A 13,072-nucleotide genomic window follows, 5' to 3' on the forward strand; every position below is an offset into this window, starting at 1 on the left:
AATTTCCAGATCTTCGTAAAAACTGTGTGGGCTATGTTTTCCCAAACTGGGCAATTTGAATTGCAGAAGCTATTGCCTAGGAACTATCTAGAGGCAGACTTTATAACCACACAGAATATTTCCATTTAACTACCTGCACTACTGGACCATCATATGATTTAGAGCTCTGACAAACCTGAACTCCCATCAAACTAGATAGCTTGGGTCCATTATTCCAGGAAGACTGTTCAGGGTGGCCTGCCAACAGCAGCTGGCCATTGACTGAGCTCTGCTTTCAGAGTGGGTTTTGCAGCATGCTGTGATCTGTAATGGCAGTACCTTGGCTAATTTAATGCTTTAGTTTGGTGTATCAATGCCATGCTGCAGTTAAAATAAGGTCTGTGGTAGAGGCACATCTGCAGTCAGAAATTGTCATCATTCTGCACTGCCAGCATGGTGTAATGCACTGCACAGATCCTCAAGCCAAAATTTTAGAAAATTAATCTGGATCCTATAAACATTTTAATGGGCGGAAGCAAAAGTACTTGCATGACCTGACAGGTCTCTTTGTCTCCTAGGTAGGACTTCATATGGAGGAAGTGGTCTTTTCCCTTAGTGACAATAAAAGCGCTTTATATTTTTGCTGCAATGGAAAGATCATGTATTATATAGATCCCACTGAACAGTATTCAGCATGCTGCAAATGTCTTTGAGTTTCCATTATAAACTTGACTTTATTCCTATTCCTCCCTTTGCCAAAATTAGCCCTATCCACCTACAGCTTCACAGGAATAATCTTATTATGGGACAGATTTTTTGGAAGAGTTGAAGGAAACTGGTCAAGGTGTTTAAGAGAGATGATGGCTAAAAAAAATGAGTTCATCTGCTTGGAGATTTTCCTAAAGACTTTTTGGCTTGTAACATCCTGAAAATTCATTTGCCTAGAGATTCAAAAAATATTTCAGATCTGTTGGTCTTGGCTAAAAATGGTGCCTTTGAATAGTTTTAGGCTGTCTGGTGACAGAATTATTTGGTTACTGAAAGTGGTCCCTGCCTCCATGTGTTATGTGTTCTTTGGAGATCTTAATTCAACTAGTCAGTACCAATATGCTTATAAATTCATGGTAGCAATATAAGGTTTATAAACAACTCTGCATCTATCCTGAACAGACACATTCTTTATCTGAGGCTGCTCCTGTCTGCAAGTACTGTGGTCTAAAATCCTCAGGTGTATGTTTCCTGATTCCCACTGCAATCCAGGCTGAAACTGACAGCATGGTTTTACAGGCCCTTCTGCACACTCCCTGGAGGTCTTTTTGAAAGGGAACAGAATTCAAAGTTCGGTCTACTCATCTTTGTGATTTTCACTGGGTCAAAAAATTAATACCTACAATTATTTGTGCCAATATGGCTGCAAGCCACACATGATGAGACTTTAGGCCAATATTATTTTTTAGCATAAGTGTTTTTGGACTTATTTGTGGTTTTATGACAAAGTAAGTTCTGAGGCATAATATTCTATTCTTCAAGAGAATTCATTGCAAAATATGCGCTTAGAACTTTCTCATAATTGGGAAATTTTTAAATATGGTTCTTGAAGTATGACCAAAACCATAGGCAAACATTCATTAGACTATTTTCAGCATCCCTCACGTTAGGAAGAATGTGACATCTGCAAACAGTAGCTCTGCTATACCACTGCACTGATGTGGTCTCCCTGGATGATTCCCTTAGCTTGCACTGGAGTTAGAGCAGAGCAATGTGAACAGTAAGGTCTGCCCAGTACATACCATTGACAATGGGACATGGAACATGTTCCCTGAGACCTTGGCTTTGCTTAATAATGTTCCCAGACTTTGACATTTAAGCCTTGATCGTTCTGAGCTCTGGACCTCAGTTGGTTTCACTGTTGTTGAAGCCAAGTTCCAAATCTACAAATTGCTGGAGCCTTGTATGTATTTTGGAGAACTATGACATCATTCTTTCTCTATTTATTATTCCATTAGCATCTATTATTGACCACTATTTGAAGCAAGCTCTAGGGCTAGGTGGACCTTGATTTTGACTCAGTATGGATGTTCTTACACTATATTCTCAGTGTCAACAAAAAGAGTTGACTATTTGTTGAAAATAGGTCTAGGAATTTACTTTGTCATTTTAAAGACTTAACAGTCTTTACTGTTTTGTTTGGGGGTTTCTGGTTTTTCTCTCTGTGCTCTGGAGCTAGGACTTGAATCCCAAATGAAGCATTCCTTGTAATCAATGTGTTCACTTCTGGCTCTTGACAGTCACATTTTGAATGTGCTCAGTAGAAACTGGGAAGGATTCTGCACCTCAATGCCAGTGACAGTGATTATACCCTGACAGAACTGAGCAGGGGTCTGCTGGTTGCAGACTGCTCTGCCATGCAGCACAGGAACTGACTGCAGTAGGATTGTCTCACTGGCCATTGTCTTCTGGGACTGAAAAGTGGCCTGACTGGAAGGCAGAAGTGCTGAGTAAGTTTACAGGAGAAACTTTTCAAGAAGGAAAATGGGTTATGATGGTAAGGAGAAGAGATGCAAAACTGGTATCCAGATGGATTAGTAGAAAACTGGAGTGTGGCTGGCTCCACGATAGTCTGCAGAGATGTAGACAGAAGAGGTAGGCCTTACAGCAAAGAGAGAGTGGGACAGTCTGTGTGATCTTGGGGAAGACTTCTCTGAGACCTGGAGCTGAGCACAGGCTCCCTCTGTTCGGGTCCTTTGTTCAGCTCTTGGCTGTGGATCCCATCATAAGGGATTTCTTCTCCCAAATTAAGTCCACACAGCTATTGAGTCATTGACTCACTCAGAGATAGGCTTTCACTAGAGGAAATCTGGAAAAATTATTAACTACACCTTTCTATCCCACAACCAAGTTGCAATCATGTCACCCCAAGCTGCAGTATCTTACTGTTGATACAGAAGTTTTGTCCAATGTCTAATCTAAATCTCCCAAGCTGTTTGGTTTATGCTTCTTCATGGTTTATTCTTCCTGATCTTTCCATCAGGAACATGTTAGTTCCTTATTCTTTGTAACAGCTTTTTAGTTGAAGAATATCAACCTTCTGTCTCTGTTGTTACTTCAGAGAAAAAAAGCCACATTTCTTGCAGTCTTTCCTCATGTTTTCTGGACCCCTGTCAATTTTTGCTGATCTCCCCTGCCAACTGTTTCATCTCTTACTTGAAGTACGGTGCACTGAACAGGTTGTGGTCTTCCAGGTGAATCTTTTCCTATGGGAATCAGCCCACATGAGCTCTTTCAGTAGTCTTTAAGACCCTTTAAACATTCTGATGTGAGGGCTTTGCCCTTCATGCTCAGCTTGTTCCAACATAGTCTCTGGTATTTTCTCTTGTGAACCTACACAGTTTTGCGAGAACAGATGAGTATTTCTGTGTAAGCATTTTGCACTATTGTATTCCATCCATTTTAGATGATCTCTCTAAGTCATATCAAGAACATTTTAGATTCTGATTTTTTTAGTATCTCTAACATCTGCAGTCCTTCCTTGTTCCATCTGCAGGATTCATATTCATACTTCATATTCAATCTTTTATGCCTTCATTGAAAACATAAAACCTTATACAGGACCAAGGCCCACAGAATTCCTTACAAAACATACACATTTTGATGTTAAGATGGAATTACTCTGTGGATACAATTATCTAACTAGACTTGACCTCCTGCCCCTTCCCACAGCAGTTTCATTTAGAACACCATTCACTAGCGTGTCCATGAGGATATTACAGGATATATCACTAAAGGCCTTGCAAAAAATTACATAAAATAAATTCAGGCTGTGTGACATCTCTAGCTAGGTACTTCAACTTTCATTTAAGACTGCTAAAGTGAAATTGCTTAGGGAACTGGAAGACATGTAATGTGATATGTTATTCTCTAAGGCAAGTTTTGCATATTTTAGGCTGAAATTTTGCCCCCTAAATAATTGCACTCTCTAGTTGCTTTTGATCTTTTAAGTAAAATTGATGAAAAAGGGAGAAAAAAATGGCATTAAACTCTTCCACTTCCTTAACATCCTCTGCACTTACCTGTCATAGAGTACTGGTCCAAATTTCCCTTTGTTTTTCTCTTCTTACCTGTAAAATTTATTTTACCTTTGATAAGTTTAGCTAGCTGTATCTAGTGTATATTTAGTAACTGTTTACACCCCTCTACACCTTCCCATGAATGGAGTGTTGTGCTGGGTTCTCAACCAGCTGTACTAGTGTCTATTTTACAGATATCTCTCTTACAACTGAGGTCTATTAAAAGGTTGTGAATTAGCTGACTTCTGCTGCATTTCCTTAATTCCTCTAAAATGCCATAGTTGCACTTGGTTTATTACTAGCATTTCTTGAATGAATTGAAGCTGTCCATAATCTGCTTTTCCTTTAGATTTGCTTCTTATTAGATCTTCCCTACCCATTCTCTGAGTTTATTGACATCAGCCTTCTTGAAATCCAGTGCTGTTGGTCACTTGGATGAGATGGCAGAAGGTGACACTAGGTTTGCTGCAGTGCTGATTTCTTGTGAAGTGTCCTATGTGGCAGCAGACTTTGAGTTGTATGTTACACTGCCCTCTATCTACGTGCAAAGCTGCAGTGCAGCTGAGGAAGATTGTGACAATTATAGTGTGTATTAGGCCTTAAGATTTAGGCTACTCTTCAGAATTTATAAGACAGAATGAGCAGAAAAATGTAACTTCAGAGAAACTTTCTGTAAGGTATTAATAACATCCCTACATCCCTTGTAATGAATCTCAATGTGGACAGAGGATCTGTGCTAATGAAGTGTTTAGAACACAAATTCCTTGTGGTAATAAATACTACAGACTAAGGTATGCAGGATGCTCACCCTATCTAGTTTAAAAAAAGCTTAGACTATTACGTGGTGATTTCATGTTGCAATGAACAGACAGTGAAACTTACATGTAATGGGGGAGAGGAGGAAAAAAGGCAATAAACTTCACCTTAAGCAGAAATGGCTGATCAGACCATACTGGACCTCTGCCTTGTAAGAACAGTGACAAAAGCTCTTATGATTAATGCAAAAGCAGTAAAACTTCAGGTGCTACTAAAACCTTCCAATATTCTTTAACATTGGTTGAGACCACTGTAGACACATCATGGCTCCTGTCACATGTAAACTAGAGATGGTCAAGAAGTCAGACCAAGCTTGATGTTTATATTAGAAAGCCTTCCTATTACACAAATATTTTTACTGACAAAATTACAATGAGAGATCCTTTACTATCACTTCAAGTTCATTTGGATTCCGTAAATAATGAAAATTCATTACCAGTAACCAGTCCCATCTGTAGTCAACTTTTATGACAATAAAAGTTAAAAACCAATAAAATTTATAAACCAATAAAAATGCAGGCATCATGCAGTCAAGAAGTGGTGGTGTAAGATAGAGCAGCAAGCTGTGCCTGTAGTCAGAGTAGTGGTGATGCTTTAGGGAAAAGCAGGCTGTTGATCTCTGTTCCATACTGCAGGGAACTGATGTGCAGTGTCCATACGCTATCTAGTGGCTCTGTCGATTATGACATTGCCCCTGAATTACTCTTCTTTCACCTGTGAATTGCGGGATTAAAAAATACTTTAGACAAAACTGGAATTTGTGAGTCTGTAACCATTCCCTAATGAATCTAAGACATTTTGAGGTCATAAGTGATTAATGAAGAAAACCAAAAAGGTCATAAAGCTTGTGTGAATGTGCAGGCAAAACTCTTGATGGGAGGGCTTCTAGGGTGTCAGTCCTGTCATAAACAGAAGCCCGACAAGCAGTAGTCAAGCTGCTAAAATCTTTCTCTTTTCTGTACAGACTTTGTTCTAGACTTACTACTAAAAAACCCAGTCAGTTTAGGAGTACTTCAAGAAAAAGTTTATGTATCTTCTTTAGTTGCTAGATTCTGCAATGTTTTGTGAGGTAAAAGCAGATAATCCAAACATTTTAATCTGAGCACACAGTAGATAGTAATGCAATGCTAGATGTGTTCTCTCCAATGGAGAATGCTAATCTTTATCCCTTGAGATCATGGACTAGGAAGACGTGAAGATCACACACAACAGCATTCTCCTGATCTTCTGTTTCTGCCAGGGTATGTGATTGATCTTCAGCAAAACAAATAGCCCTTCTGTTTTGTTATTTACCTGTGAAATGGAGATTGAACTGTTCTATGGAAGCTAGAACTGCTTTATAGATGAGTACCACTGTTGTAAAGGCCCTATTTTCTATAGCTTATATATATGAATCAGAAAATACTGTATTTATATACAGCCTGTGCCAGCACATTTAGGGGTATTATCTGAGCTACAACTAGCACTCAAATCAGTTATATTTGAAAAAAAAAGAAGTCTGATTCACCATCACTCTCAGCATTTTTGCACTTTTCTACTTAATAATTGAGAAAGCTCCCAAGACAGCTCTTAAAACACTTATCTTTAATTTTACTAATTACATATGTGTATTTATTTTAGGAGGTTGAGTAAAGACATGACAATGCAGATTTCAGTTTGGGTAACTTTTCTTGAACTGTTTTTTATAGGAAAGCAGAAATTTTATTTTGTTCTTCACACATATCAAAAGTGCCAATTTTGTTTTCCCCTTTCAGTAAATATTTTTTCTATTTATACTTCTGAACCCTTAAAACAAATTTAAAATAGCTGGCAAATAATGTTCATATTACTAGCATTTATGATTTCCAATATGAAGCTTCTATGGTGTATGTCTTTTGCCACATACAATAATAGTAGTTAATAAATATTCACATGAATACAACAGAAGTACATAAATGGACTTACAGGTGGTTGCATGTGATGAGAAAACCATGTGTAAGATTCACGCCCTTTCATTCATGCCCAAAACTCAGAGCCTTAAGCGTTGTGCTAATTTTGGCTGGCAAAGAATTAATTTTCTTCACACTGGCTAGTATGGAGCTGTGTTTTGGATTTGTGCTGAAAATAGAGTTGGTAACACAGGGATTTTTCATTATTGCTGAGCAGAGCTTACACAGATCTTTTTTTCTGCCTCTCATCCCACCACACCAGTGAGAGGTGCACAAGGAGCCGAGAGAGGACAGAGCCAGGATAGCTGACCCCAAATGACCAAAGGGATGTTCCTGAGCACATGGCATCATGCTCAGCATATAAAGCTAAGGGGGATGAAGGAAGAGAAGGCGGGGTCTGTTTGGAGTGATGGCATTTGTCTTCCCAAGCAATCATTACATGTGATGGAGCCTTGCTCTCCTGACAATCACCTGCCCATGGACAGGAGTGAAGAAATTCCCTATCTTGCTTTGCTTGCACTCAGGGCTTTTGCTTTAAACTATCTTCATTTCAACCTTCAAATTTTCTCACTTTTGCCCTTCTGCTTCTCTGCCATCAGACCAGGGGGAGTGAGCAGCTCTGTGGTCCCTTCCTGCCAGCTGGGGTTAAACCACAAGAGCAATAAGCATATAAGAGTTGACAGGGCTACAGGCAACCTGCTTTAAGTGCTCAAGCTGAGCAGCTTAACCTCTTCTGCCCTCTGAGCCACTAGCATTTCCTACACTTTCTTCCAATTCAACATTTGCTCCAGATCATTCAGAGCCTCAGAAGAGATTAAAAAAAAAAAACAAACAACCAAAAAATGTGAAAAAACCCTCTAACTGTAACTGAAAGAATTTTCTTTTAAGATGACTGTGAGTAGGAGAGACAAGCTTAAAAACACATCAGCAAATGAGGTGCATTTCTTACTAGCACTTCCAGCCTTGTGTATCCTATCAGCATGCACAAACGCCAGCTTAATTTTATTGCTTGTACAACCAGCACAAATCTGTCCACAAAGGTTTCAAAATAAGTAGTTAGTACAAGAAAAAAAATCCAACACTCAGGCTTCATTGCACAAACATTTAAAGAGAGGAAATAATTTCTTTTACAATGTGTTTCTCCTATATAAGAATAATTTTGTATAGAAAATAGCTCTTTATACATTTTACAGAAATAGGCTAACATTTAGATTCTTTATTAATGAAAAATCATTGAATGCAATTTAAGATTTCAATTATGTTTCAGTCACCAAACATCAATAACACAGCAATACATCACAGCTCTAATATTCTTAAACTGCTTGACTTGTCAAGTATTGAGTCAAGACAGTGAAAACATTCCTAGAGCCATGATAATTTGAAAACACTCAAGTAGCTTGAAACTGTTAAATTATGAAATACTTCCTGAAAGTAATACCATAATTTAAGTGTCAAGGAATATGAACTTAAACCTTAACAAGGCAGCATTACTTGCTCATTCCTGCTGGCTAATACTGCAAAACCCAAAATGAACAAAAGCTTTAATATTAAAACTGGTTTACTGTTAATGTGACCTTCAAAACACTCCTGAAGGATAAGATGCTATCCAGAAGCTGGACAAGCTTGAGAAGTGGGCCCACAGGAATCTCATGAGGTTTAACAAGACCAAGTACAAGTTGCTGCACCTGGTATCAACACAGGCTGGGGGATGAATGGATCAAGAGCAGTCCTGGGGAGGACTTGGGGGTGCTGCTGGGTGAGAGGCTGGACATGAGCTGGAAATGTGCACTCACAGCCCAGGAAGCCAAACCTGTCCTGGGCTGCAGCCAGAGCAGTGTGGGCAGCAGGGCCAGGGAGGGGATTCTGCCCCTCTGCTCTGCTGAGACCCACCTGGAACCCTGCATCCAGCTCTGGGGGCCCAGCACAGGAGAGACATGGACCTGCTGGAGAGAGTCCAGAGGAGGCCACCAAGATGCTCAGAAGGATGGAGCACCTCTCCTGTGAGGAAAGGCTGAGAGAATTGGAATTGTTCAGTCTGGAAAAGAAAAGGCTTTTCTTTTCTTAACTGGATGGCTGCAGTTAAGTCAGGGGTGACTTAACTGCAGCCATCCAGTACCTGAAGGGAGCCCACAAAAAAGATGGAGTGGGGCTCTTTACAAGAATATGTAGTGACAGAGGCTAGGTTTAGATTAGATGTTAGGAAGAAATTCTTTACTGTGTGGGTGGAAAGGCACCGGAACAGGCTGCACAGAGAAGTTGTAGATGCCCTAACCCTAGAGAGGGAACACCTGAGCAACGTGGTCTAGTGGAAATGTGTCCCTGACCATGGCAGGGGTGTTGGAACTGAATGATCTGTAAGGTCCCTTCCAACCAAGGCCATTCTATGGTTCAAAACCAGATAGCAGAAGCTATTCTAGTAAATGCTAAACAGCATTAACAGAACATGTAATAAAAATACTTCAATTTTCTTTAAAAAATGGAAGGTAGATAAAAAACCCCCAGTAAATTAAGATATAAAAAGTAAATTTGTAGAGGACAAAAAATTGAAAAACACATGTATATATATCTTTATATGTAATGGTATGCTAGGAAGTACATATATTTAAAAATACTCAATTTATTCAAAGGCTGTTTAAGTTCATATGGTGTCATGTGGAACTCAAACATAACTCACACTTAAATGCTTTCCCTCTACAACTGCTGTTTCAAGCACCTGTACTTATCTACAGATTTTCTTGTAAATTAGAGAGAAGGTAAAGGCATTTCCCCTTGGAATAGAACTATATGCAGTAATCATTTCTTGCTTTCTAGGTATAATTTTAAATAGAAGATGTAAGCAAATAAGAACTATAAAACCCAATGACTGAAAACCTGAAATTTAGATGCTAATGACTCTATTTAGTATTCATACAGAGCTACTTAGGAGTTTGCCAGCTGTATCCTGTGTGAGTACTGTTGGCACTTCCATGCTTCACGATTCAAATGTGTATTATGTTTAGTCAAACATGGCTCTCACTCCAAGTTAGCAAAACTCTTGACTCATACAACTTTCAAATAAATTTAGGTGGAACTGGTACACCTCTACTTCTCACAGCACAGGGGTTGATACATGACAGTAATGAATCACATTATACTGGTTCACATTTTCATGTGGTTAGAAGGAGAAACAAACCCTTATTCCAGTGATTTTGCAAATTCTGCATAGTCAATGTATCCGTCATTGTTCTTGTCATCATCTCTCAAGACATCATCAATTAGACTAATCAGCTCTTCTTCCTTCATTGCTTGGGTATGTTCACCACCTTCCTACAAAAACAAAACCACAGTGAACAGTTTAGCAGTCTCTCTCATCTAGTAGCACCTGTGACAGATTACTGACAACTAATTTTTTACAAAGCTGCTCATGTTTGGTGCCTAATGTGGCACTAAGTTTTATGTAATCATTTATAATAATGTAAGCAAATTTCATCAAATGGAAGGTTTGAAGTCAAAGTTCTTGGATTCAGAACAAGCATTCTGCAGTCAACATTCTTGGTCAGAAGTTCCAAAAGCTGAATACCACAATGTATAATGATGGGCAATCATCTAATAAATGTATTCTTAATTAGGAACTTGATGTAGTATAGGCACTGTAGTTTCTATACACTACAGAAACACCTTAGAGTAACACAGAAGTGAAAAAATTCAGCACTGTAGCTTAAAGTCAGTAAAATACTTAGTAACACTCCTTATGGGAACACAAAGAGGTGCCTTTGCACAAGAAACAGCCACTCATATTCTGTTCTTGGCTCACTATTTTTTGCCACGGGTTATTAGCAGGAAGTTATGCTATTCTGAATTGTAACTTCCAGAAGGTCAATATGAGATAATGTGTTTCTATTGTGTTCCTAATGACTGGAAAGAGAAATTGAGTGTAGGAAGAGGCAGACCATATCAGGTTCTTCTAATACAAATTTTGTGCAAGAGGTTTTTTATAGTTTCAGAAACTATAAAAAACAGAAACACCCTGAAGCTGAAAAGAGTGTCGTATCACGATATTTCTACAAATTCTCATGCCTCATTTTGGATGATTTCCCTTTCTGCCATCCCTACCTGCCAAAGTAAGCCCTCTGTAAAATGATTTTCACTCTGGAGCCCTTCCTGATTCTAGAGTTTAAACCAAAATGGAAAATTCCTAAAAACTGCAATATGACACGAAAAACAGTGATCATTTATAAATTCAACCAGAACTATCAAGAGAAAAATACTCTCATGTTCAGGAAAAACTGTAACTGCACTGAGGATGTGTTGCAACTGCTCTGCTGCTTGTAGAGTCAGAACTGTTTCCAAGCACATATGCCCTTACAAAACCACACCAACCTCTTTGTGGACATGTGAGATAGCGGTAGCAAGTTCTAACCCATCTAGCAAATTATTGCCATCATAATCATGCATTTTGAAGTAATGGAGCTGCAACTCTTGTGGAGACATCTCAGATTCTGGTTTCTCAATAACACCTTCCAGGTGTTCCATGATGTGTCTAAGAAAAACAAAACCCACAACATTTCCATCAGTTAATATTTAATGCTCTGTTTACAGCAAATTTAGTCTTTGATCAAATATTGTCGGTATAAAAGCACCCTGGACAACTAAAAGCTGCAGTCTGATATCAAGATAAAGGGGACACAAAGGCTGTTTGTTAGAGGGGCCTTAGAGGCCTCTAATGCCTTAGATAACTATTTCTATTTCTTCTGGCCTACTTAAGGCTATCAAAACAACTGAAGCAGAGCCCAAAATCTCTTTTTGGCTGTCTTCCAAGCACAGGAATTGGAGGAAGATCTTTCCCAGTCAACCATGAAGTGTTCTAAGAAGTTATATTTGCTGCTAGAACTGCTCTGCGTTTAAGAAGAAGCAAATGAGAAAATAAATTCTATCTGTTAGGAATATGATTTTGTCTAAAGTATGCTGATATGGGTAAGCAGGATTTCTGTAACAAAATATATAGCATAAAATACAGTATAAGTTGGGCTAAAGGCTCCAGAGAGAGCCTTTCTAGGTCTCGTATCTCTACAAATTTATCAAGCAAGCATGTCTCATATCTGGCTTTAGCTAATCGTACAACATTCTGAGAAAACAGGGTGCTCTAGGCTTAAGTCCAACTCGCATAACACTTTAGAGATAAGAAAATAATTAAGAAGTAAAGTTTACACTTTTAGAACATGGAAAACGTACTCTTTATCTTGTACCAAATTCTTATCAAGGCGAATATTTGGATGTTGACTCTCTCCTGCGTGTTCCTCAGCTAGGGCAGAGATGAAGAATGCAGCCATAGCAAAGCAGAACAGCAAATGTGTTCTAAACATCTTTTGGGGCATTGTGATCTCCTGCAAAAAGGAAAACACCCCCCAGAAAAACAGAGGAAAAATGTGAAAATATGATCTACTTTCAGCAGATTTAGACAGTGCTAAACAACCCCATTAAGTTTCAGAATAGGAAAACTTGTTGCATTGGAAACTCTTGGCAAGCAGAGAACCAGAGAGTGCCAATTAGGAGTTTTTATGAGGGTCTCTATTTTACGGAATTATGCAGTAATTTTCAGATATTTTTTTTCCTCATAGCTAATGTGCACACCTTAGCCATGCCTGGGTGTTCATATACCTTCCAGACAAACAAGCAACCATGCCCTCTGCCTCAGGCAGACAGACCTGCCCCACAGCTATGGGAGCAAAGGTCGCTCACGGCATGGAAGCGGCTCCATCTAATGAGCAGCTCTGTTAAGGCTGGATTCCCTGAGGGGCGCACAGCTGGGAAGCCGTCACGCAGCCGGGCATGTGCGCACTTCACGGGCAGGTGACAGGGCACGCAGCTTCACAGGGGCCGGCCGCGCTCCCGAGGGTAGCCACGGCGCGGGCCGGCGGCTTCCACTCCCGTTCTTCTCCCGGCCCCAGCTGCAGCTACCCCCGGCTGCACCAGCCCGGCGCTGCCCACCCGCCAGGCTCCCAGCCCCGGCTGGATCCCCGAGAAAGCCCCCCCGCAGCGGGATGGGGCTGGGCCCGCCGCCCAGGCCCCAGCACCTCCATTCCAGCAGCGGCTGTCGGGGCGGGCGGAGAGGCCCCGCCGCCACCACACTACGTACCCTCGGGCGGGTCTCCGCCGTGCCGCGGGCTCCGGGCTGGGCGCGGGCTGGACACCATTCCCGGGACACCATCCCGGGATCACCCCTGACCCAGCACTGCCCCGCCCGCTCCGCCGCCCATTGGCCGCTCCGCTCGGCCCCGCCCTGCGGGCGACGTCATCGCTCCC

General features: G+C 40.4%; 1 protein-coding gene across 3 annotated transcripts; it reads right to left on the reverse strand.

Annotated features, from left to right (window-relative positions):
• Positions 1-5,313: 5,313 nt before the first annotated feature.
• MCFD2 (multiple coagulation factor deficiency 2, ER cargo receptor complex subunit) lies at positions 5,314-13,063 on the reverse strand. 3 transcript variants are annotated; one of them, XM_071427916.1, is made up of 5 exons: positions 12,906-13,063; positions 12,002-12,153; positions 11,150-11,309; positions 9,963-10,096; positions 5,314-5,576 (listed from the first exon to the last, which is right to left on the reverse strand). In XM_071427916.1, exons 1-4 carry the CDS (start codon positions 12,975-12,977, stop codon positions 9,965-9,967), a joined length of 516 nt encoding a protein of 171 aa, XP_071284017.1. In that variant the 5' UTR covers positions 12,978-13,063; the 3' UTR covers positions 5,314-5,576; positions 9,963-9,964. The 3 variants fall into 3 exon arrangements, 2 of the variants coding, with proteins under 2 accessions (XP_071284017.1, XP_071284005.1); XR_011679319.1 differs by lacking the exon at positions 5,314-5,576 and adding an exon at positions 7,879-8,863 and having other exon boundaries at positions 8,907-10,096; XM_071427904.1 differs by lacking the exon at positions 5,314-5,576 and having other exon boundaries at positions 7,879-10,096.
• Positions 13,064-13,072: the final 9 nt, after the last annotated feature.

This window comes from Agelaius tricolor, unplaced genomic scaffold, assembly GCF_023055355.1.
Source record: "Agelaius tricolor isolate 1412-34295 unplaced genomic scaffold, bAgeTri1.0.p SCAF_1, whole genome shotgun sequence".
Lineage (NCBI taxonomy): Eukaryota > Metazoa > Chordata > Aves > Passeriformes > Icteridae > Agelaius > Agelaius tricolor.